This window comes from Ictalurus punctatus, chromosome 14 (genome assembly GCF_001660625.3).
Source record: "Ictalurus punctatus breed USDA103 chromosome 14, Coco_2.0, whole genome shotgun sequence".
Classification (NCBI taxonomy): domain Eukaryota; kingdom Metazoa; phylum Chordata; class Actinopteri; order Siluriformes; family Ictaluridae; genus Ictalurus; species Ictalurus punctatus.
In genome coordinates this window covers 11535126-11562270 of record NC_030429.2, presented here as the reverse complement: position 1 = coordinate 11562270, position 27145 = coordinate 11535126, and the positions used below count along the sequence as shown (strand labels likewise).

Genomic DNA, 27145 nt, shown 5'->3' with positions numbered 1-27145 from the left:
TTGTATTTTGAAATGTGTTGTCACATCCGGTCGTCATAGTGGACGCGACAGAGGACCTTGAGCACGTTTGTTGTCAGAATCTGAATAACAAAGCTAAATACAACTTATGTAGCAGCCTCAGAGACAAGTTACAAACATGTCGAGACGATTAATGTAAGGATTAATCCTATGTTATTATGTTTATTATTTATTTTAAATATCATTACTAGGAAACGTTGTGTTGTTGCGTGCTCTTAATGGTTAGCGTGCTAGCATAGCGACCTGAGCAGATGAGATGCATCGAAATGAAAATATTTGCTAAAGGTGTACGCCTGTATAATCTATAAACGAGTCTGTAAAATAGTTTGGACAAAAATAAAATGTGCCCAATTTCCCCATTAAGTCGAACAGCCAAGACATCTGTGCTTATAAAGACCTCCCTGTCTTTTTTATTGGACCTTCTGTATCACTTCAATACATTTAATTCTGCTATACTATGTAATAGGAATTTTCCTTGGTGTTCGGTCACGACATGATATAGTCTCACACACATATGACACAACACAGTTACCATCCTAATATACAAATATTACACATTAAGTGGAACTGGTAGGCTCAGTTGTAATTTACATTACATTGGAGATTCATCCTACAGCAGCTTCATGCAGTTCAGAGTGCATTAAATGGAGTGGAACAGTTGTAATCTGTAATAAATAATAACAATGATGTATATCAATGACAAAATTAATAAATAATATATTTAGTAAATAGTACTTATAGCTGTCACCCAGAAATCAGACAGGATCCTCTTAAGGGTTTCTTCCTCATGTCGTCTCAGGGAGGTTTTCCTTGCCAGTCTCACCCCTGGCGTGCTCATTAGGATCTAAACCTACACCCAGATTACTGTAATGCTGCCATATGGTAGTGTCTGTTGTGAAAAGTGGTACACAACTAAAACTGTATCGAATCATTGGTGTCTGAAGAACAAGAATTGTTCAAACTGCACACCGAAATCATCACACACATGCTCGTCCAACAGTTGTGTCCAGATCGGAAGATTGTCTGCATTTCATATTTGGCTGAACCATTTCTTTAAAGTAAAACTCCACCCTCTGAAAACAAGTGAAATATTGATGATGTGCTTAGTGATTCAGCTGCTGAATAGTTGGTTGGTGCTTTATTTTCATTATTCCTGGGACGAGTTAGTGGTAGTTGCAATAAGCAGGGCAGCTTGCGATTTTTTCAGAATTAGAGCAGGTTTTCAACAGGTTTGGGCCAGGACGCGTCATGTGACATCGTCACAACGTGCATTCAGCCAAAGCCCTCTTCGATTCACATGCATCGAACATTACGGCTAAAAGGTCTCAATTACCAACAAACATCACTGTGAAAGACAATTCACGTAGTTTTTCACAGAAAATATGCCACAGGTTGAATCACAGATTTGGAAAAATGCTGCAGCAAAATAAAGAATTTTTGACCGCAACAAGCACAAAAAAGCTTAGTTGAAATTCTGTAGGGACTGATTAATGGTCAGATTTCGCTGCTGGCACCTAAAACAAAAGAACCAGAGCTTTTTTTCCTCAATCACCACTTACCTGTGAAATATAATATCAGATTAATCAACACATCAACGTGGAAACAGCATATGTTGGCATTGCAGCTACACATTAGCATTAAAACATGAAGCTTTGGAGGCTGATCAGTTTGAGCAGAGTGTACAGATGAAGAGGTGAGAGAGCTGGACAGAGTGAAGGATTAAAACGCTGCTGCATCGTTCTGTTTAGGTAGAGATTAAGCAATTTAGGAAACCATTAACCACACTGAAAATAGCCAAACAAGTTGATATGAAGTTTAGAAGTTTAAAATGTTCAAGTTGTTCAGGGTGGGTTTTTCCTTTAATTTATTAGTCTGTGTTTCCCCTTTAACCAAGGTAGCGTTTCATTTAGAAGTAAACACCCCTCTGAGTACTTCATGTGCAGTATGAATGATGTCATTATGAATTAAAGTGACTTTGTTTTGACCCATATGTCTTTCTTGGCTTGTGCAGTTATCCACTTTACCAGTTGGGTAACCCTCAGCTGCGGATATTCCGGCCCACTTTCAGCATGACGCTGGTCAGACCGGGGAAACCTCAGCCACCAGACACTGTGCAGTTCCGCATATCCATGGAGTAAGTATTGTTCTCACTCAGGCCAGTTTATTAGGTACACCCACGCTACAGCCACACTCATGTACCTAGCTATATGTACGCTTTTTTCATGTACATATACCTATAAGAGCTTTTGACAGCTTTCCTCAGTGGAGCATCCATCAGTAAAAAGAGACTAGTGTAAGTATGTATAACGCAAAAACAATGCACTAACAGCTGATTGAGGCACAACCTTTTCTGCGCATGGTCAGGGGCCACAGTGTAATATGTGGATTGTAAATGTGAAATAATTCACATTTCAGTTATAACATTTCAATTTCAAAACAACTATGGATTGAATGGATTCCAGATCTATCTTTCTCTCCTTTCTTTCTTCCACCTGTTCAATCAGTTTTTTATTGTGTTTTTTAAATAAAAATGACCTTTGTTTGTTTGTTTGTTTGTTTAAGGGTGGTTAAGTGAGCACCTATCACACTTCATGTTTGCGATTTACTCCCAGGATTCACTGCTACTCTTCACTAAGATTTGCCCTTATAATAACGAATATACCACATTTTTACTCTTAGAAGAGTAAAGAGTACAAGTAAAAGCGCTTCTAAGATCATCTTAGAATAATTCTCTAATTCTCAGAAGATTTTTATATATATATATATATATATATATATATATATATACACAGTGCCCTCCACTAATACTGGCACCCTTGGTAAATATGAGCAAATATGAGCTGTGAAAAATTGTCTTATTTTTCACAGCTTAATTGTTTAAACTTTTGATCGTTTGGTAAAAAAATTCACAAAAATACTCTGCCCTCATAGATACCAAACAATTGCAAACAAAACAGAGGTTTATCAAAAAAACAACACTTTGTTAAATATAGGTGTGCAACAATTATTGGCACCCTTTTAGTCAGTACTTTGCTACCTCCCTTTGCCAAGATAACAGCTCTGAGTCTTCTCCTATAATGCCTGATGAGGTTGGAGAATACATGGCAAGGGATCTGAGACCATTCCTCCATACAGAATCTCTCCAGACCCTTCAAACACTGGTGGAGTCTCCTCTTCAGTTCACCCCACAGGTTTTCTATGGGTTTTAAGTCAGGGGACTGGGATGACCATGGCAGGACCTTGATTTTGTGATCAGTAAACCATTTTTGTGTTTATTTTGACTTTTATGACAAATATATTTTTCGCATATGAATTTATAGGGGTGCCAATAATTGTTGCACATCTATATTTAACATTTTTTTCAGTAAACTTGTGTTGTATTTACAATTGTTTGATATCCATGAGAGCATTTTTGTGGGTTTTTTTTTACATTTTTTTTTTTTTTTTTTAAAATCTAACTATCTACCTATATCGTTATCTATCTATCTAACTATCTATCTAACTATCTATCTATCTATCTATCTATCTATCTATCTATCTATCTATATCTGTCTATCTAACTATCTACCTATATCTGTCTAACTATATATGATACACAGGTTAGGTGGTGGTGACAAATTGTTCATAGCAACAAAGAGGCTACAGTCAGTAATGACAGACTTATAGTGCATCTATGTTGGTTAAGTTCCTGTGAGTGTGTATAGATTGTGCCCACTAGGTGGCAGTCAAGCCTCAGTAAAGAATGCTGGCTCTTCATGTTTTAGTCACGTCACTGGGCAGTTTTTTTTTTTTTGCTTTTTTATTCATTCTAGAATAGTACAATATAGAATAAAATATTTGTTAATGCACCTGAATCACTGAACAAAACCCCAGTCTTCTGTCAGATTCAGTGTTTCAAAACATACCTGGTTTGAATTAGAGTACATACCCATGCTGCGTGATAATGGAGATTACAATATTGTAGGTTATATTCTGACGTCTTGAACATTTCAAGTGTTGACCAGAAAACTAAAGAGACGAAAACAGCAGAAATGAGTTAAAGATAAACATGTTTTACAGATGTGTGTGTGTGTGTGTGTTTTTGTGTGTGTGTGTCCTAGGCTAGCCTTTCATTTTATCCAGAGCCCTTGGTGAGACATAGCTTGAAAAGGTTCCCGATCAATGACATTACTTCATTCAGGCTTGTTTACATCTTGCCAACCCTCTAATACAACAAAGCAGTGTGCGCCGATGACGTGTGTTCATCGTCAGCCACGTCCAAGCATTTATTATTTCGCTGCAGCGTTGTAATATGAAACAGGCAGTCAAACAGTAAATGAGAGCTCTAATAGTGGAGCTCACATGCAAAGAGGACAAAGTCTGCTTTGTTTTCAGTTAAACCTGAGGGCATACATCTTACTTAACCCGTTGGTAAGCGTTCCAAAGTGCACAAGTTCATAATCATCCTATCTGTTAGTGCTCGCTTAAGCTGTGGGGGGGATTTTATTTTTTCTTCACCTGGAAAGATTTCAGGGTTTTGTTTTCAGTCCTTTGTGACGTTTGAGTATATTATTGTGCACTGAGAATCCTCCTCACCTGTAGAACAGTGCCAGTGCCCCCTGTGCTATCTGGGCCAGGATTGAGCGTAATGCAGAGGTGCTTAACTGCAATAAAACTCTTTTGAGTCCTCAAAATTGGACTGAATGCCATCTGTCCTTATGTACTGAAAGTTGAAGGAGTTAAAAACAAGGTTATGAAAATAAAGTAACCCCCTCTCTTATCTCTGTTTGACCACAGACTTCCTTGCCATTTTATCTTTCTGGCTTTATCTGTCTTTGAGACTATAGGTTGTTGCACCAGTCCAGATGTCAATGACTTTTCAATGTTTTGTTCTCTCGCAGCCCTGCGCTGTGTTTTTTTTTTTTTTTTAATCTTTAGTTTGTTCAAATGCATTGAACATCTGTAGTAATTTTATGCTTTTCATTTGATTCTGGAAAGATCCATCATTCAGTGCCCTGTTTTTTCACCCCTTTGATGAATCGCCTGCTTGAAAGACTTAAGAGAAGCAGGATGTGTGCACGTGTGTGCATTTGAAAGCGCGAGGGACGAGCTGTGTTGTTTTGAATACCTTTTATGTGTGAAGGGTGGGGTCCTTTTGAAACGCAGAACAGGAGCGAAGATGGAACAACAGGGAGCAGGGCTACTGTGTACATGAAACGATGAGGGAGTTGGACAGATCTGTCCCATGTAACGCCAAGGACTTTGTTGCTTACTCGAATGTCTTATGTGGGTGTGTCACCTGTGCAGTGACACTATCTGTACTATTTGGCCTGAAATTGAACCCTACCACTATGCCCATTAGAATCACTGTAAATCCCGGAGGTAGAAATACCAGCACTGTCAGTATGGTTTGTGAATGGACTGTTCCACAACCTCAGTTACATCACTCGAGTTCATAATTGGTCTCTACTAGAAATCTGCTTCGGACTGTTGTTTAATGGCGTTCACACAGTTATTACTTTTGTTTGTACCTGCTTGTCATATTTTCTGACATATTTAGCTGGTTCTATTTATCAAAATATAAACAGACTAGTAGCCTAATTTGAACCACTTCAGCACTGACCAGGTAGTTACCCAGGATGTATGAACACTAAATACCGTGAGGGGAAATGAGTATTTGGACACTTTTGTTATTTTTTATACTTCTAGTGGACATATCTACTTCAAATATACACACACAAGGTTTATTTTTTTGGTGGTTATAATTATTAAGATATGCTTAAAAAATGTAACCAATTGGAAATATGGTATTCAGACACCACATATTACTAGTATTAGTACTTTGTCACAAAGCCATTGTTGGCAGTAGAAGTAATAAGTTTTTGCAGCATCATGGCTCAATTTTGGCACATTTCTCTTGTCAAGTTATCTTCAGTACTCCAAAGATAAGAGGGTCCCTCTGATGGACTCACAAATTCAAAAGCCTGCCTAAATTCAGGACGGGAGATTGGATCGGCCATGCAAGGCCTTCTTGAGTTATTTTTTTCCGTTTGTTTAGAGTCATTGGCTTGTTGAAATATCTTCTTCTCAAAGATTCGTTTTGTTGGCCAATGAGATTAAATAAAAAAAAATAAAATAAATATATGTATATTTATAAATTTTGCACTTACACCTCTACTCTGTGCACTTTGCTTCAATGTCAAGGTACATCGTTCCATTCATGTTTCCTTTGATGGTTTGTATTGCCCCAGTACTGTTTTCAGAGAAGTAGCCCTATATCATGATATGTATAGTGTTCTTGACATACACATTAGCGTCCTTTTTCCAAACCTCATGAGTTGAATTATTGCCAAATATTGCTGAGTTCTTTATTGTTTGACTTGAAAGACCTTCCAGAAGAGTTCTGATTTGTCTAAAGCTGAGGTGTCCAATCTTATCCGGAAAGGGCCGGCGTGGGTGCAGGTTTTCATTCTAACCCAGCAGAAGCCGCACCTGAGTCTATTGAAAGCCAAGATCAAATGATTAAACAGGTGGAATCAAGTGGAATGAAAACCTGCACCCACAATGGCCCTTTGTGGATAAGATTGACATATTATTGAACCAATTGTACTGACCGGGATATTTATGCTTTCTCCTTTTGAGTGTTGTTTAGTAATGTTGTCTATGAGAACTTTAGGAAGCTCTTTCCAGATACATTTTGCATGAGATTTTTTTTTTTTGCAGCAATTATATCTAGAGCTTGATAGTTCAACTTTAGCTTAACTGCTACCTTATTTGTTTACTTATTTATTTTTTTTAATTAAATTTTCAGTTATATCCCTAGTTTAATGGCATGAGAAGTAATTGTGCTTTCATCGCTGTGAACTCCTTGAACCCTGGACCTTATGTAAAATTACGTAAAATTACAAACTGTCTGTGCTCTATGAAGCATGGCTACAAAGTTAGTGGTAATGGGCCCCCCATGACTGGTGCTACAGTGGTAGTGAAGTATGGCCCCTATTGCCCTCATTCTAACTTGGGCAAGCTGACTTTGTGGTGGAGTTTTAGAGAGTTATGGGCCGGGATCTAAAGTGTATTTCTGCCCTCTAATCAGGTGCAGTTTTTCCACTCAAATGACTCGGAAAACATTTTGTCCTGATTACCATTCCACTCGCTGCCTGCTGAGTATTTTGCTTTCTAGGAATCATGTCTCGCTCACTCACTCACTCAACCACTCTCTCTCTCGCGCTCTCTCTCACACGCACAAACACGTACACAGTTCTTTCCTGTCTCACATAAATTACAGGATCCAGCGTACTGCATTGTCCTCTGCTCCTCACACCCTAGACGTGATACTGTGATACAAACAACTTCGAGACGTAGTTCACAGTTAAATTGTTTCTTTCACGTTATAGGTGTGTCTTCTTCGATTCCTGAAAGCAACATAACACTCAGCTCAACTAAACAAATATCTCTGTATCAAAACTGCTGTGTGGTTTAATGTTACATTCTCGCAGATTCCTTGTGTGACCTGAGATGGCTTGTTTCACGTCGAATTTGTGTGAATCTTTGTTCTTTCGGTGTGTAGGACAATAGTTAGGTCTGTTTTTGTGCTTTGCTCTAAAGTAACTCAGCGTCTGAAAAGCTGAGTTAGTCTGACTAAGCTGGGTAATCTTAGAAATGTTTGGCTTTGATGATTCATGCATAGGGAACTGTGCCCACGAGTGTGCCGGTTTGTTGTTTTTTTTTTAAGAAAGAAAGAAATGTATTACATTCTCTGATCGAAGATGTTTCAGTTTTCAGTAATTCATTAATCAACACGATTGAATTGTATGGGTGTTTAAATAGTCTTTTCATGAAGGAGTCTAGAGTTTTGTAAACAACTCACCACTAATGTTTGACATCTCCCATAAACATAATCTTGTGCCTTGACAATACCAAGACCAGATCAATCTGTTTGCTTGGCACTACGCAGTGAACAAAACATTTTTTTTTTCTTTGTTCTGTTTGTTCTGTTTGTTCCCAGAATGACCAAATTTGATGTGAGGAACTACCTGGAGAAGATTTACAACGTTCCTGTTGCCGCAGTGCGCACGAGGATTCAGTATTGTGAGTAGATTCCAGCTACATGGTATATCAGGGCTTCCCTGCTTTCTTTATGTGGGCTGAATTTCATTAACCTGAGTGATATGGTGTTGGTGAACTCCTCAAACTTTCCCATAACACAATGGGAAACTCTTTTTGCCAGAACCATTTTGTCCATTTTATGGGTTTCTGTATAAAACATACTGTTTAACAGTGTAAATATTTTTTCAGCACAGATACCAGGCTGTTTTAGTTCCATTCCCACTGCTTTGTGAGTTCCCTGTGCCCCTTGTATGATGTTTGTGTGGCACAGTGGGAAAACCATCCATGATGACATTCTGAAAAGTACATGTTGTACTTAATTGAAATAGAGTCTCCACTGAAAGTATTGCAACAGCAAGGTCAATTATTTCTCTGTAAATTGACAGACAGAATGCTCTTGAGAAGATAAGATAAGATGTACCTTTATTGGTCCCCCATAGGGAAAATTCACATTGACACAGCAGCACAAGTAGAATGAGTAACATCAAAGAAAGAAAATAATTTCCATAAATTCCTATACAACTGAAACAATAAATAATTGTAGACATTAATATTTGTAGACCTCTGAATTCATTCTGCTGCTACCACCAATAAAGATTAGTGAGCCTGTTCCAGAAGCAGCCATACAAGCCCAAGCCATGACACTACCTCCGCCATGCTCGACCAGTGAGCCCATATGTTTTGGATCATGGGCAGATCCTTTCTTTCTTCACGCTTTTGGCCTTTCCGTAAATTTGGTAGAGGTTAATCTTGGTTCCAGATTTTTTGTGGCTCATTTCTGTATTTCTTTATAATTCCAGTCCGGCTTTCTGATTCTTACTGCTGATGAGTGGTTTGAATCTTGTGGTATGGCCGCTAACGGTGGTAAAACAATGGGGGAAATATGTATTGAACGCATCAGCATTTTTTCAGTAAACATATTTCCAATGAGATTATTCCCATGAAATTTTCACTAGACATCAGTATTAACTCCGGAAATAAATCTGGAAATATAAAGAATTCACAACGTTAAAGTCCATAAATAAACGTATGTGTAATAAAGTGGAATGACACAGGAAAAAAGTATTGAACATGCTAAGGAAGAGCAGTTCTCCAAGGCAAGGTAAGGCAAGGAACCAGTTGAAATCCATAAGTAATTATACCCCCTGTCTGTGTAAATTAATATCAGCTGGGTTAGTAAATTGATAAAAGGTTAAAAAGGATAAAAGGATAAAAAGGCTTGTCATTACCAAGGTGTCACACAAGAAACATCTCATGATGGGTAAAAGCAAAGAGCTCTCCCAAGACCTTCGCAGCCTTATTGTTGCAAAACTTATTGTTGAAATCGGATACAGACGTATTTCCAAACTTCTGAATCCTCCAGTAAGCACCACTAGGGCCATTATCCGCAAGTGAAAGCAACATCACTCCGGCATCAACCGGTCACGCAGAGGAGTTCCTCGCAAGGTTTCTGACCAGGGAATCAGAAGAAATGTCAGAAGAGTAGCCCAAGAACCAAGCACCACTCAGAAAAAGCTCCAGAAACACTTGGAGGCAGCAGGTGCCATCGTCACCGAGAAAACAATAGGCGATGCACTCCACTGCTCACGCTCACCCCGCAAGACTCCATTACTAAAGAAAAGGCATGTCGAAGTTTGTTTAAAGTTTGCTACAACTCATTTGGACAAGCCTATGAAATACTGGGAGAGTGTAGTCTGGTCAGACTGTCATACTACGCACCATGTTTGCAGAAGTAATGGCACTGCACATCACCCTAAAAACACTATACCAACAGTGAAGTCTGGAGGTGGAAGCATCATGGTGTGGGGCTGTTTTTCATCGCATGGTACTGGCAGACTTCATATAATTGCAGGAACGATGAATGGACCCCTTTACCGGGAGATTCTTGAGAAGGATCTGTTGCCATCCACCAGGATGATGAAGATGAGACGTGGGTGGACCTTCCAGCAGGACAACGATCCAAAACATACAGCAAAGGAAACTCTCAATTGGATTCAGAGAAAAAAAATCAAGGTGTTAGAATTTCCCAGTCAATCATCTGACTTGAATCCAACTGACCAATATTAAAGAATTTGTTTAGAAGAATGGGCCAAAATCACATTTGAAGCCGTCATTACAAACAAAGGCTTCTCCACTAAGTATTAAATAAATTTCAGTTAGCATGTTCAATACATTTTTCTTGTGTTATTCTGCTTGATTACACATAACTTTATTTATGGGCTTTAATGTTGTGAATTCTTTATATTTCTGGATTTCTTTAGGTAATACCAAAATCTGGTGAAAATTTCATGTGAATAGCCTCATTGGAAATATATTTACTGAAAAAAAAATGTTGATGTGTTCAATATTTACCCCCCCCCCCCCCCCCCCCCCCCCCCCGTACCTTCACCCCTGCCCTGTGGAGGTTGTTGGTGATGTCATTTGAGTTTATCTTCACAACTTGTCTCATCTTTTGATCTCAAAACCAAATGTCTCATGTACTATCAGAGGGGACTGTATATTTTTCTTCTGAATATCTTAAGAATATGTAAAGTTAAAGTATTTTAAAATCTTGTTAACCCCCAAAAGCGAGTAAGGGGGTTACTCATTTCATGTTTAATACTAAGATCCTTCATTTTATTGTAAAAAGGGACAAATAACCCTGTCCTATCTCCTAACAACAGTCTTTGAATTTGAAGAGTTGTATCCTCATGATCGCTGATCACTCTTCACTTTATTTAGTATTTAGGCTATTTATTGGATTTGAATCATTATATACATTTCACTATGGCATATAACCAGCAACTTGATCAAAGCATGGTATTCATTGCTTTAGGAAAGCACACTTAAATAATAAGATCCTTCATTTTGTTATAAAAGGAACCCTAACCCATAGCTCGCAAGTAAGCAATTAAAACAGACTATTTTTTACATCCATGTTTGTAATACTTCTTTATTTAATGTGATTTTCATAGAAATCCAAGGCAACATTAAACGTTTTTATATTGATTTCGTAAAGTATGTTTGTTTTCTGAAAGTTGAAGTGTGCAAGTATGTTATGTTATATGAATTTTTTGTTGACAGAACATGATTTTTCATTATTTTTGCCAGAATTCAGCAGCAGTGAATGATGGTTTTTCCCAAGACAGCCAGATGTTTCACAGCATACAACAGCTTTATTGTTGCACCAGACAGAGCACTTATATTATCGAATTTATTGCACAGTTTGCTAAGGTCATTATTAACACATATTCAGAAGTCACAAACTGCATTGATTTCAGTAGTGGAGCTTCCACACTAATGTACTGAGCACCCTTTCATCATGTGTTGAGGCATTTGAGACCAGGCTAGGTTTTGCCCTGACACACAGGTAGCAGTATGCAAAAGGAAATCAGAGAAGGAAACCAAACGATTTATAGTTAAAAAAAAAAAAAAAAAGGGGCCACTGACACTCTACTCCACTATAAAGCATTGTCTCCATCCTGGTATTTGCTGATCCCTTTTTCTGCCATAAAATTGCCTAAGCCACCAAGCAGAACATATTATAGAGTCACCAAGTCCTCATATTACAGAGAAACCTTGTTCTCTGATAACAGCAGCTGAGGTGTGGGGGAAAACAATAAGAGTAAAAGATATCAAGTGCTAGTTTGCATGACCCCAACCCCCAGCCACTTATCTTTAAATCTGCTGCTCCAGCATTCTGGCCATCAGCTGTCCTGGGATGCCCTGTTAAACACAGCAGCCAAGGAGTTACACAGCTGGTTTTATATTTTATAGCAGTGTTTGGATGGAGGGGGTGAAAGTGAAAGGCTTTTCTGTATGTAAAAGATTTTATGGACGAGCAAATGATGCTTATTACAATGTTTATCATCCCAGAAAATTGCAACAAGACCGATTTGCTGAATACAAGAGGGAATCACTTTTATGAGTGCCCTGTTGGGTTTTAGCCACCGGGAGTCCCATTTCCCTGCGAGCAGCTCTTTGTGCTAATGTTGTGGGGAGCCGGCAAGCAGGCTGCTGCCTTTTTTACGAGTGCCACATAAAACAGAAAAAATAGTGGAACACCAATTAAAATGAAAAAAAAGGGGAAAAAAATTCACCCACAACAACAAAGGCGAAGTGATCCATTTGTGCGTCAGAGCAGGTATCCCAGTCTGCGTCATGGGTTCCACTCCATTGGCAGCGTAAAGGATGTGTGAGTAGGCCGAAGGGTTCGGCCTGCGCCCCAGCGCTCAAGGGATCCATTCTTCCCTCCCTGAGTGTGGTGGGGTATTTTGGAAGCAGTTGCCATGGTTACCCCACTGTTGTGGGATTTGTAATGTTGTAGTAGCCAAACCACAATCCCAAAACAAGGAGAATATGTATTTTTTTTGAAGGAGGTATAGAGTGCGGGGTGGGATTCTGATGGAGTAGAGCACAGCGTGTTGGTTTACAGGAGTGAACCAGCCGACCTTAAATTGAGGGCTCCACCATCTTTTTTTCACCTCTCCTGAACTATTACCCATTACCTCACTGAGGCTGTTCAAGAACCTTACTCTGATCACATGTCATTGTAATACATAACCAAGCTCTCTTAGGATCATTTTCTTGTTTTTTGGTTCAAAATGATGTCATCAGTCATTTTTTACGCTTGTTCCTTTTTTAAAAATGTGCCTCCCCCACGTCTTTTTTTAGGTAAATTGTCCACGCTTTTTAAAATGACATCATGCCCATCTGGTAAAAGGTTAACATGCTATTCACAGTCACTGGACCTGAGCTTTCTTACAGGCAAAACCCACCCTGTTTCTGTCTGTGAAGACATTTATTGTTTTGAAGTAGGCAGAATAATTGCCTTTTTGTGTGTGACTGTGCAAATTCTACCCACAAAATCAGACTCGGGGTCAGATACACTCTCTTAAAGGGAAAGTCCACCCTGAAACATGTTTAGTTGGTTGGTGCTGTATTTTGATTATTCCCATGAGAACTTGGTGGTTGTCTTGGCTCTCTGATGTCACAGGAGGACATTGCTAGCACAATTACAATGGAGTTTAATAAGAGAAGAAATGCCGTTCTCAAACATAAATGACGATGGTCAGATTTTGCTGTTAGCTCTAAAAAGAAAAGAACAAGAGCTTCTTTTCTTATTTACCATTTTCCAGTAACATTCAATGTCATATTGATGAGAAATCCCATAGAGAACTAGTGAAGACAGAAAACACTCCAGAAAAGTTCCAGAATGCATGAAAGTTGAAGCTTTGGAAGCTGATCTGTCTGAGCAGAGTGTACAGATGGGGAGGTGAGAGAGCTGGACTGACTATAGGATTAATGTGCTGCTGCTGCGTGACTCTCTTTAGGTAGAGATTAAGCCAGTGTTAATCCCCATTGGAGCCACTATCAGCAGATAGTCGAATGGCATACTGGGTAATGTGGAAAACTGTTAACTAAGTTAACATAGCAACATATTGAAAATAGTCAGCTCGGAAGTTCATTATAAAATAAATCTTGTACGCCATTTAAGATCACGTTAATTAGCAAGATATATACGTTGTTCAGAGTGTTTTGTTTCTTTTAGAGAGAGATGCAAAGTAGCATTTCTTGTTTGTTTGGATACATTTGAAAACCTGCTGAACATTGTCCAGTATTTTTAAGAGACATGTAGAATGGTGGTGATTAGGAAGTGGGCAGTTATTAGCAAAACCATGTTGCCATTCTCATTTGTCAACACATTAATGAGCTTTTTCTCCATTTCAGGTACAAACAAGAAAAGGAACCACTTAAACCAGCGAGTGAAGAGGCCAGATTACAAAGTGGCATATGTTCAGCTGGTGAGTGTGAGCTCATGGGGAGAATAATGAGAATATTTGTCTGGGGAACAGCTCGTATCTTGAGTTACCGACCTTGCTGACCACCTCGATGTTTAGAAACATGAATGTTATACGGTTTAAACCAGAGGGTGTCTATTGTAAAACAACCTCCAACAGAGTCCCAATCATATGTTCATGAGAATGATTTATTATGAGCTTTTGTCTCCTTTTTGAGGGCTTGTTATAGTTTGTTTCTTTAGAGAGCCCTGAGGCAAAGGTGGCCTTTAATGTGAAATCCTCATCTTATTGTGGTGTACTCCCAGCATCCCTGTGCTGTTTGTTTGTGGTCTGTCTCTCTCACATACTTGGCCCTGCTCTCCTGAGAGAGAAGCCAGATTCTCACTTGGGCTGAAGGGGGCAAAAGGTCGTCTTTGGTTACGTGCAAGGCCTGTTGCAGGAAGTATAGTATAAAGTTCCAGGCAAAGTATGGTTATTATCGCAGGCAGCTCAGAGTTTTGTTTCTGTGGGCACCAGAATGTTAACGTTGGTCTTGGTCCAGAGGCAGCGCCAGCTGCAGGGTTCACACCTGCGCTTGGGGTGAATCCAGGGCCATTGTTGGAACCTAGCGTTTTAAGTGCACCGCTTTGAAAGGGAGGAAAATATCTCCAGTGATCTCCTCTGATCTCCCTAGAAAAGGTTCTTTGTTTTCAGAAGTTTTTAAGTTGTCAGAGAAGGTATCAGATTGTTTATCCTCCCTTCTAAGCCTCAACCTGAAGATGAATAAATAATTAAAGTTGTTAAAACACAGCCTTCTGTAATGGGATCAGTATATATCAATATTTTAAAGGAGAGCTTCCTTTTATGAAAAGCTGAATCACTTCCTTTGCTGCCTTTGTGCAGTCAATTTAATCTTCTCTCAAATCCAGCTTCAAGTTGCCTGCATTACTACTCCTGTACTTCATAACTGCAATAAATGTACACATCTGCAGCTTAAAAAATAAATGTTACTGCTGTGAATTGTCACACAAAACTAAGTTTTTGTTTAATGTGTTCATTTAGGTTTGAATTTGAGACCTAAAAAGACAGCGCTCAACTTAGATATGTGTAGATTTGTAGAAAATTTATTATTATTATTATTATTATTATTATTATTATTATTATTATTATTATTATTTTGTCTGGTGGGTTTGCAGAGAGAAAAACACTGCACAAGAAAAAAAAAAAAAAAACTCCTTTCCTTTCAGGGGTGGGTAAAAAAACAAGATTGTTCCTAATTGACACCACATGTGGGGGAGTGTTTTGTGGCCTGATACCCACAGTGGTTCCCCCGTCCAACTCCTCCTCATACACACTCCATGAGCTAATGTTCCAGCTCTATTTCCCTTTCTATCCCCCCGTTTTACAAACTCCAGGATTGGAGTGAGGCATGGGGTTCCAGCTAACAGACGTGAGACGGGACTGTGGGTGTAGAGCTGTTGGAGGCGAGGGAGGAAGGGGGTGGTGAATGGGGTTGACTGGTGAAACCGGGGAGACAACTGAGTGCATAGTGTTGCTGTGCCAGAACAGGGAGGTCCAGAGACGGGGCAGGGAGGTCTTGAGCGAAAGGAAAGAGAATATCTAGATTCTGCAGTAACTGTGCAAGTCTGTCATGGTGCAGTGAGACAAGTCCTGACATATCTGAGTGTTTTCTCACATGATCATAACCAAGATGCACAGTTTTTGGATGAAAATGTTTTTAGAGCAGTAATCTTTTGACAGATTAGCTATTTCGTGAAAATGTGGTAGCGTTTTAGAAACTGGAGAAGAATGATTTTCTTTTCTTTTAATCTTTCTTTCTTTCTTTCTTTCTTTCTTTCTATTTTTTTTTTTTTTTTTTTTTTTTTTTTTTTTTTTTTTAGGTCTTATCCTCCATGTGTTCACAGCCTAGCATAATGTGGAAATATTACTATTATAGCTTTAAAGTAGCAATTACAGCTGCCACGGATGGTAAGAATGTGTAACTGTGTAGTTAAGAATGTGCAATTATGCTGCTGTCTTCACAGGTATAACTTAGTTATAACTTATTATAATTATTAGCAAATATAGACTTGCTCATTCAAGGTCTCCCACATATCAAATTGACTTTTGTTGGACCAGACACTTGAAGAGCAACTGCAGATGTTGGCATTAAGCAAGACTAACAGAATGGCAGAAGTGATGGACCAAAACAATCCTTATTATCAAAGCTGATGTCGTTTTTTGCCTCTCTGGGTCAAGGAAGACAAATCAGGCAAATTCTGTTTGAAACATATCCAGAGTCTGTTCGAAACATGCATGCCGAAAGCCTGAAAACATCTTGTCATTAGGATATCATTTGTTTTGGCAGTATTGCAGTTTTGTGCAATTATTAAATATACAGGTCAACGTCCAGGTACATATGGTTAACTGGAATTATGTGCATCTCACCCTTTGCATTACCTTTTTAGTGTTCTAAATTTGTTCTACGTTTGTAACTAGATGCTGGTGCTAGACGTGTGGATGCATGGTTGGACAAATGATAGTCATTAGCTAGCCCTCCAGAAAAGTCAAAGCTCCAATTTACTCTCCATGTTCTGTTTAACCTGGAAGCCTACTGTAATAATGGATGGCGAGTTAGTAAAGTGCATTAATACAGACTAAGAAAAGCAAACAATTATATGAATATCGTCTTCTAACAAAGTTTCTAATGTAGTATTTCGTGTTTCTACCCTTGACAAAAATCCAGTAAGCTGTTGGCCAGTTTTGGCAATGATGTGCAATTTTCTGTCCTTGCATCACAAATAAAAGTCTGGTGAGTATGGCTAGTCTTTATAGATTGAATGTAAGATTACATATAAAATATAGTATATAAAATTATATAACATAATTATATATGATTATGTAGCTTTGTCTTGATAGAATATAGTTGTGGATGAGTAATGACTGATAATCGCACTATTGTGGTACCACATACATTATAGTGGATGTGCATTGTGTTGAACATAGCTACAGTACTGTGCAAATGCACAGCAAATGCAAATTTTAGGCACATGCAAGGAAATGCTGTAGAGCAAAGATGCCTTAAATGTGTCTACATTTTTTTTTAAATAATGTAAAGTGCTGTAAACAGTAGCAAATGAAACAAAGTTGATATTTGGTATGACAAAAAAAATAAAAATACTAGTCTCTGGTACAATTTGTGCAGTTTTATAAGGAAATGAGCTGTAAGTTTTATTGAGCATCTTGCAGAACCAGTCATGGTTCTTCTGGAGAATTTGACTGTTGAGACTTTCGTATTTTTGCAGCCAAACCCAGCAGCCTTCATTGTGGTTTTTTGGTCTGAAAAGTGGTACGTAATATACTGCGTTCTTCAGTGACATACAAAATATTTATTTTGTGCTGGAAAACTAATGTTTGGGAATCTAAAATGTTTTTTGTACCGACTTGATAATGTAGAAGTCATAAAATAAAAAATCTATAACGAAGTTTGTACTAAGAAAATAGGGTGCCTAAAACTTTTGCAGAGTACTGTATATATCAAATGAAAACATTTATTTTGCGAAAGTCAGTATAAAGTCATTTTTTTCTGGTTGTTAAACCTACTTGTCCATTGGGAAACTATAAATAAAAAAAATTAACCTGGAAAAAATATCTGCTTGTCCCAGATCCCTGGGCTAGTGATCTGTACAAGTCTCTATAATCAATTAATCGATTGAATGACTGTGTGTATGAACCTGACCAACCAACCATACTGAGGACCTGACAGTTTAATAACATTTTATTAACCAATAATTAATTTTACAAAATGATTATTCATCTCATTCCTGTTTATTCATAACGTTCACATTAAATGTCCAGCAGTTAAAGGATCCTTTCAAAGCAGTATTCATCTGAATGGCTGAAAGATTTGAGTCTAATGGTCATCACTTACAGTAAAACCAAACTATTTACTTAAGTATGCGGTATCTGGCCAAGCGAACATTTTTTCCCATCTATTTCCTTCTTATAATTGTGCTTGAATTTTATTGTCGTCCCAGATGTTAATTAGAGAATGCGTAAACACCTACATCAAGCTATCCCACCCGCGTGGTTTTATCGCACTGAGTACAGTTAGCTAACCATGCCAAAAACAATGTGCTGTTTGTAGTTTAAAAGCATTCTGGGCTTAACCAGGTTCATGTGGAAATTTCGGAAACTATTGGAAATGGTTCCTCTTCTACTGTCAATAATTGTATACCTACAAGGTACATGTTTATAATTGTTGTATATGATATACTGGCCATTGCCTATTGATGCAAGGTAGGTATCTAATAAACCAGTAACTTAGTGTACAGTTACCTTGTGAATAGAAGGCGGGGAGTACTTTTTTAACCTGTTTGGAAAACACTGAAGGATAAAACATCCAAACTCATATGAGTTTGTTCACTTAAAAACAGCCGTTCAGAAATGACCTTTCTCATCACACGAGTGTAACGATCCAGGAGGCCATGGTGTAGCTATACACAAACGGCCCCGTCCCCCATATTGTTGTTCTGCTGGGGTCTTATTGTGCCTGCTAATATTTGGCAGTACCTATCAGCTGTTGCTGCTGCTAATTGTTGGTTGTTTTTTAGAGATCTCATTGCCTCGTCTCCAGAACCCAGAGTTTTTATTGGGGGAGTGTTTCAGTCTGGCCCAGCTGGTAACCAGGCTACCTTTTGGATCAGATCACGATGTTCTACCTGGGTTTGGAGCAAACCCTTCTCAATTGTCAGGAAACAAAGCAGTGTGAAACCCAATCTGGATCAGGCACACTGTTATTTTCCTATTCAAATAGTTTCCTTCTTCTTAGTGTGTCCCCCTTGACCCAAAGTAAATTAACACCCTTTGAGTGTTCACTGAAAAAAAAGGATGTTTTGTGTTAAAATCGAAATCTTGATCTTATCAACACTAGGTGGCAACATTTGGCTTTGCTAATTTTGACATATCACTGGACCCCTGGACCTCATTGATCTGGATTCTTTACGTTTAAGGGTACAGTAAGCTTGAGCTTTTAGCAGCAAAAAGGAAAGAGTGAGGAGCTTTTCCCCCGTGTCCAAGACAAATGGCGGGGAAAATCCCCCACCATTCCACATCACAGCTGGCTTCCTGTTGAATTCTGAATCTCAACTCTCCTGAACTAGTTGCTGAATCAACTCGGAGAAATTGTATTCACCTAAACCATTTTGAATATAACTCATCTTCTAACAGCACCACCTTTCTGCTCACCATGTCACACAATTAATATTTTTCGTGTTTTCTTATGAGCAAGAAGATCGACTTGCTGGATTCAAGGCTTGTGGAGGTGCTCAACTTGTACTTTCTGTGTAAATGGTGAGAAAATATTTTCATTTGATGGCAATTGTGTGGTTTTTTTTAAAACCCCATAAAGAGTCCCATTTATTTCAAAAAGACGAGCGACAAGAAAACGTCAATGATATGAATTTTGGATGTTGATTTTGAAATATGCAAAAGTGCACAATTTCCAACAAGATTTTGCAATTTGACGACAGCAGTTTCATATGAGGCGAAAGATGGGAAGAGAGAGTGTAGCATAAATAATGGAAAGGGAAAGTAGAGGTCTCTGGCATCCTGTTTGAAGTCAGCTCACACATGCAGCTCTTCAGCAGGGTGCCACTGCATGACAGCTTCTGTAAGAGTCGGCAGGCACATACATAAGGAAGAACATACTAATCCCATCAGCCCCTCTTTTAGATGACTTGTGCTTCTCGGCTCTATCATTTCCTGCAAGTCACGCTCATTTAGATATCACTGTAAACACTTTCACTAATAAAAATCCTTTGATTACGCTTGACCTTTTCATGCTCTACTGCTACTCTGATCAGTCTCTCAACATTGAGGCACCACCCAGCTTCATTTTGGCCTCACTTTCTGAATAAATTTCAGAGATACTGGCATTGGTCTTCCTGTTATGCTGCCAAGTCCCCCTTTTTTCCCTTTTTTTTTTTTTTTGCTACTTGACTTTTTTCCAATCATGCTTAATTTTCCTTTGTGTATTTCTAATGCGGGAAATGGAGGAAGGGGTCTAGACATCATGTTTATTGGTGGAATTTCAACACCGTTGGGTTTATCTTTAGGTGCTGTTGACAGGGTCCAATATCCTGGTGGGCCAAAAAATAGCCAAGACTCCGACAAGCCTGAACAAGTAGGCAGGTCTCGCTGTTGTCAGGCAGGACACTATGGAATGAGTGACTCAGTGGCTTAAAAATGATATGACTGATTTCTGATACAGGGCTGAAAGTACCACCACTCCCACCCTTCCCTCACACTGGCTTTGACTGTATTTATTTAACAAGCTGGACTCTGTGCCAGATGATTGTCTAGAACAATACAGCGGGAAAAACAGGCTCGCAATCGCAGTGGAAACACGCTTCTGTTTTGCAGTAATGGGTGAAATGTCTGGCTTATGGCTTGTCTCAGTGAGGAAACATAATACTTTTTGTTTCATTTTTCCATAGCACTACTTTTCCTTGGCATTGAAGTTTCATTAGAGTGTTTACGGGAACAAAGACACTAAAGCTTTCTCTCCTGCTTGGTTCTTGTAAGGCAGCTGCGTCTTGGCATAGGGAATGCCAAGCATGAATCATGTTCTCAACTGCTGTGGGCAGTTGGTTTTGACAGCTGGGTCACTCGACTTATGTTTAGAGGAAGTGTGTTCCTCTAACGCTGGCCCTCTGCTGCTCGACGAGGAAGGCGTTGGGGTCGGCAGGCGGACAAGCGGCTTGGCTTGGGTCCAGGTGGACCAAAGATGGGCCAGATCCCCTGGTCTTTGCAGAGCTCTGTAATATGCCTTTGGGACCATGCTGTTTACACTGGGAGAAAAGCAGAGTGGACAATCAGGCACCACATTTGGTCATATTTGCAAGTCATAATAGTTTGTTTTTTCCCCAATCATTTTGGTTTTTGGCCAATTATAGATCTCTGTTCTGTGGCCAACAGCTTGAGATCGCAATGTAAATTAAACACACACTTCATTTCAATTTAAATATTGCCTCTTTAATAACTATTCAGATGAATTCCATTAGGCCTGATTATACATTATACCAATTCCTGTAGACTAGAAATTTTCAGTGGAGGCGTTGACAGAATGGTGCTTTATGTTGTATGCCCCATTTTAAACATAAACATGCTCATAAATCATTTATTTAAGCCCAAAGGATTGTCACTGTGGTTAAATGGTGGTCCAAGTTTAGGTTGGAGAGAGGAGCTCACATGCTGGCTAAGAACAGCTTGCTCTTGAGTTGTGGTCAAGTTTGTTTCCTTTATTTGTTTCTCAACCTGTGCTTTTGCTGCTTATGAACAATGTCATTTTGTTCTGTCCCTGAGCACCATTGCTTTAAAAAACAAAACAAAAAAAACCCTAGCCTGACATTTGCATTACCCCAGAACATTTATAGTCAGCTTCAACAAGTAGCGTTAACAATAAAAATCCATGTCAGTATTTTTCATAATTGACATCACCTGCTTTGTGTACTACAGTTGCAATAGAAATTATTCAACCCCCATTGAAATCAGGTTTATTGTCAAACTTTACAGACTTTCAGCTGTTTGCAATGAACACATCAAACAAAAGCAATTGAAACACAATGAATGCTTCAAGTGGTTTCCCCAAATTTAGCTGAAAATGCAACTTATAATGATTTCTCCAGTTTCAAAATTATTAAACCCCAAGTATCTTTAGTACTTAGTAGAGCACCCTTTTGCTGTTATGACCTGCTGAAAATGAGATGCATAGCCAGAAACCAGCTTGTGGCAGCGTTCCTGAGGAATCTTAGCCCATTCCTCATGAGCAGTGGCCTCCAGTTCAGTAATTTGGGTTTGCGTGCTTCAGCCGCCTTCTTCAAATCCCACTAGAGATTTTCTATGGGGTTCAAGGCAGGTGACTGTTATGGCCATGTAGAATCTTCCAGGACTTCTTCTGCAACCAAGCCTTGGTGGGATTTGAGGTATGCTTGGGATCATTGTCCTGTTGGAAGGTCCAATGACGCCCAAGCTTCAGCTTCCTCACAGACGGCATGACGTTTTCTTCTAGGATTTCCTGATACTTCAATGAATCCGTCTTGCCTTCCACACGCTGCAGGTTTCCAGTGCCTGAGGATGCAAAGCAGCCCCAGAGCATCACCGAGCCACCACCATGCTTGACTGTGGACAGTGTGTTCTTTTTTCATTCTTCTTCTCCCAAGCATACCGCTGATCCATTGTGCCGAAAAGTTCCAATTTTGTTTCATCGCGGCACAGAAGAGAATCCCAAAACTTCTGTGGCTTATTTATATGATATTGAGCCGACCTTTCTTTTGCTTTTGGGTCAGTAGTGGTGTACATTTTCTGCGTTTAGTACGCGCCTTACTGTGCTCACTGAAGCCTCAGTGCCTGTTGCCACCAAGTCTTGCTGCATTCACTCGAGGGTTTTTCACAAAAGTTGCATTTTCAGTTGAACTTTTGGAAACCACTTGGAGCATTCGTTGTGTTGAACTATTTCAATTGCGTTTGTTTGATGTGTTCATTGCAAACAACTGAAAGTCTGTACATTTTGACAATAAACCTGATTTACAATGGGGGTTGAATCATTTTGATTGCAACTGTACTGTATATGTCATGATTATGCCAAGTGGGTGGAGCTTAAAGTCATCTTCTGTTGTCAAGACTGAACAAAAACAGTGAAATTAACACCCTTCTGATGTTTTAAAATTTTTATTAGTACAGATTAAGAGACGTTATAGATGCAGTTTATTCCAAAATCTGAAAATGATCAAAATTAGCATGTCTACGTGTAATATCTTACTTTAAGAATTCTGCACGTTGTTAGCTTTAACCTTCTCTCATCGCATGTTTTAGGACTGACTTTACATCCTGACTGCTCTTCCTGTTACCAGCACTCCTCTCCTACATTGATTACAGCTTCTGGTATGTGTGTCAAGACCCAGAGATATGAGGCATCGTAAGTGCAGATAAATAGCCGAGGTTTGTGTATATCAGTTAATAGCCTAGACTTTGAACTCAGAGGAAGTAACAGTGTGGCCCACCCAGTAAGCCTGGTAGAAGGAGCTATTTACAAGCATCTTCCTGCATTTCTTGATCTCGCAACTAGTAATGGATTCATTAATAGTCTTCCAACATTTCTCCAACCAACCTGGTAATATTTATGCTTGTATAAACCAAGTGTATCTGAATATAAGCTTTTTATTTAATGTTGGGGTAATAAACCAGAGAAGTGGTGAGAAAGTTTTGAAGTGTATCACTGAAGTGTTCCCACTCTTACAGACAGTTTTTTTTGGATATCACTCAGGAGGATGTGTGACAGGCTTTTTTTTTTTCTCCAATCAACTTATTATTATTTACTTAAAGCTCTCAACAGCACTTTTTGATTGTCAACTTGCCCATGTTGTTTGCTATCATCACTTTAGGGCACACATCAGAGAAAAAAAAAAGGTGAGTGAGGTTGGCAGGGTGTCGCTCTCTCTATTATTGTTGATCTTTTCAAGACCAGCCCAAGTCCTGCCAGCTGTTACTGTTTAACTGATTGTGTATATGATTGTGAAAAAGTTGTTAGAGTTCAGGACGGGGCAATTACATTTACATGCGACAGATTTGGCAAAATGTTTTAGTCATGGATCCAACATATTTGACAGTTAGTTACTTTAAATTCTTCTTAGACATTAATTTGAAGTCACCCCCTCGTCCCCACCCCATTCCACTTTCCTATTTTCAGTTTTTGAAAGGAATCATTGCCACGGGATTTCATGTGTTTGATCACATACATTCTCCGTACTGCAGGACACCCACCTAGTCTGACTTTTAGTTCTTCTCCTGATTCTGCTTTTGCTTAGCTCCTTTTTTTCAGCATTTGTAATACACGTCCTTTTTTTTTTTTAAAAACAGCCTCTCCGTTTGTAAAGTAAGATTAAACAACAGCAGCAGCAACAATAAAATGAATATCTTGGCTGAGCATTATTTGGGTTCCATGCTACACTCACACTGCTGTTTTATTCCCACTTTTCTTGTTGAAAGAAGGAGAAATTGTTGTGTCTTCATAGAATGTGACAGTACGTAATATGTGTCCAGCACCTGGTGGAAAAATGCTAGTTTTAAGCACGGTCCTGCTTACTCTATGTTGTGCAATCCACTAGTTGACTCGGTAGGGAGTGCAGTGTATATGTTTCTGAATAGAAATGTTCCCCAGCTTCAGATAAACTTTTGTACACATCACATACATACAGACCAGCAGCTGCTGTCAGCAATAAGAGACTTGTTTAATGTATGTGAATGTTTTGATGATCTGAATACGCTGTTCTTTAATCCGACCACAGTCTGTTCACATGAGAGGTCTTCTATTGTTTATACAAGGTGTCCAAACTTTTGAGCCCCATGCTGGATTGTCATGCAAACAGGGTCCCTCTGCCTGTCTTGGCTTAAATGTGTTTTTCTTCAGCAGAGTTTACTACAGGTGAAAGGACTGAGCATATTTGGCATCCGATTTGATACTCCGTTACCAAGGACCTATTTATTAGGTTTGTTTCTCGTACTTTGACTTGGCTCGTCCTTTGTGTTTATAGTGTGGGGTTTCGCATTCCTACATGGTTAAGTTCGAACACCACTATCGAGCTTTGGAGGCCAGTCTGTTGATATTAGGTACCCCCACCACTCCCACGCTCCTTCACTGCGGCCCAAATAAGAGCTCGGTCCGTTAGAAATGCTGGAACTCAAAATGTATTTGTCCAGAGCGGCACTGCTTCTCATTAAACATGGCTTGCAGCAATCCCCCCGTTTCCTCTTGTTGCTGCCCAACTTTGTTTTATCTCTGGAACAACATTGGTGAAAAAAGAGGGAAAGCAGCACCACCAGCATGTAGCCACTGTGTTTGGAGAGACCAAGCCAGCTATTTTTTTCCCCCCTTTTCAAAGTAATGAACTTCTCATTGTCCTCCTGGTGGGACCAGGCCATAGAAATGTAGTGGTCTATGCATTTTTGGGGGCTTAGTTAGACAGAAACCAACATTCCAGATGGAGGTCATAATGTTCTCACTCACTTTTCTTAAGGTTAGAAGAAAACCTAAAAGTATGGGATATTTATTGTTTCTTGTCCCTTGTTAATTAATATATTAATAGGCTCACCCTGTCGGCTTCCTCCTCAGTTCATTCCATTGCACTGAGTAAGCCAATGGTTGTGCGTTTGCCAATTTTCATTACTATTTTGGCTTCCTTTTTTAAACATATTTTCCATTTTATCCAGTAGTTTTAGTTGTTAATTGAATCCTTTTTTTATTAAAAAATAAAGAAATATATTTATTTAGCCAAAAAAGACAGAGAGAGAGAGAGCGTTTAAGAAAATTGACAATTGCTTGTATGGAATAGCTACAGCTGTTTGTCTTAACTTCACTGTGTTACGCAGAACCATTGGCGTGATATGGACTAAATTATGAATCATCAGTCTCTAAATAAATTAAAACCAAGCACGTCTTCAGCTAGTAGTAAAATCAGAGAGAGCAGCAGACCATAGATATTTCAGCTCGTCCTAGTGAAAGTTCACTCACTTGCCTGAAGTCTTGCATGTAGACACGCAGTACTGCTTTGGTTTTTCAGGAAGTTTCCCTGATGATCCCATTTCTCCATCATCAAGATCTAGTCACCCTCTTTTATTATGCTGTAGAGGCTAACTAAGTTTTCCTAGGAATCTTCTGAACAGATTCACAGTCTCAATTGTCTGATGGATAATATTTGATTTGGATGTAAAACAGAACCCTTACAGTAAAAGTAATTAGGTGTGGCCAGAGACTGTAGACTCATTTCATGTTATCTCTACTTAAAGGCAATTTGCTTTCCACACAGGGTCAGCATCAGACGTTCCAGTTTCCAGATATCTATCCTGAGAAGGAAAAACAGCATGAGGAGGGCTCTGTGGAGGCAATGCAGGAGAAATTCATGGAGGATGAGCAACAGAGGCAGAAACCAGACCCTAGGAGAGGGGGAGTCACCGAATGGTTTGGCCTCTAAAGACACATCGCAAAAGGCATGAGAACTATCGTGTAAGACGTTTCTTTTGCACTGCTGGGTTAATTGAAGTGATATCGGCTGAACTTGGCCCTCTGCTTCCTAGACACGGTACATTCTGTGCTGTCTCTAAACATGTCTGAACTCACAATGCGTCCCAAAAGCCTTGTATATCATCAGCCTTGTGTCTGCTCTACTGTTATCCTCTGCAGAGGTGCAGATAACATGAAGCAGCACACAGCGCCTTCATCATGGGTTTAGGTTCCTCGGAAAGAACGGTCACAATTCATGTCTGATTATGTCTTTTGAGTACAGACCACAGCAACCACAGAGGACAGGTTAAACTGATGGCTTTATCGTGTTACTGTCTCAAATGTCCTAAGGCCATAAAGATGTATAAATGTTTGTGAACACATTTTCCATTAAAGTCCTCCATATATTAATGTTTTTTTCCTGACTCACTATAAATGTCTGCTTTTTCTGACAAGTTTGTTGCTTTCCATGAATAAATCCAAATGCATGCTTTAACATATATCAACAGTATAGCTGTAGCAGATACAGTTTTTGCCTGCTTGCTACAGGAGACACTTGGAGACACTAGCGGAAAAGCGAATACACTGAAGGGGAAAGGAAGCGGACTGTGAAGACGCATTTGCTCGATTGGCGCCAACTTTATCTGTGACCTGTGAATCCATGAGCTAGTCTTGTAAGCCAATAGAAAACAAGTATGTGAGGCTGTAGTCTAATTAGCTGCTAATTATTAATTAATGGTCACATATGGCTACTGCTTGCCGTAGCACACATCTGGCTAGCTAAACACTGACATATGCTAGGGTTTTATGGCAAAATGTTTGTTCTCTTGATGGCAATGTTGGCAACTGTTCTTTACTGATCAAAGAAATCGGTATTCTTCTACAAACTGACCCAAACACTTCTTCCACAAATATCGATGAGAGCAGCGTCTTCCTGCTGTCGTTCTTCACCCCAGATGTCTTGAGTAACCCTGTGCCAGTTCTCATACCAGAGAGGCTGACTTCACCATGCCATCCCGGTGATCACCAAGGAGAACGTCAATATTGATACTGTTTGTCCATTGTTTTCTGCTGAGAAACAAGTATCCCCTGCATTGTAATAAAGCAGTTTGATTGAAGAAAAAAATCCTTAAGACAACAGCTGGACAACAGAGAGAACTCTGTTGAGATGAGAGCTCCAGATTCCTGTTAAGTGTTCTCATCGTCTGAAGAAACCCCACGTGAA

At 39.2% G+C, this 27145-nt stretch overlaps 1 protein-coding gene across 1 annotated transcript; it reads left to right on the top strand.

The window, feature by feature from the left end:
* mrpl23 (mitochondrial ribosomal protein L23) lies at nucleotides 1-26331 on the top strand. The gene is made up of 5 exons (XM_017486139.2): nucleotides 1-153; nucleotides 2030-2152; nucleotides 8003-8085; nucleotides 13813-13886; nucleotides 25727-26331. The coding sequence occupies exons 1-5, from the start codon at nucleotides 137-139 to the stop codon at nucleotides 25889-25891; spliced, it is 462 nt and encodes a 153-aa protein (XP_017341628.1). The 5' UTR covers nucleotides 1-136; the 3' UTR covers nucleotides 25892-26331.
* The last annotated feature ends 814 nt before the right edge of the window (nucleotides 26332-27145 follow it).

What these genes read in the sequence shown, in the direction of transcription:
- mrpl23 (XM_017486139.2), top strand. An exon ending in CAGTTCCGCATATCCATGGA is followed by an intron (nt 2,153 to 8,002) that starts GTAAGTATTGTT and finishes GTTTGTTCCCAG; the next exon opens with AATGACCAAATTTGATGTGA. An exon ending in GCGCACGAGGATTCAGTATT is followed by an intron (nt 8,086 to 13,812) that starts GTGAGTAGATTC and finishes TCTCCATTTCAG; the next exon opens with GTACAAACAAGAAAAGGAAC.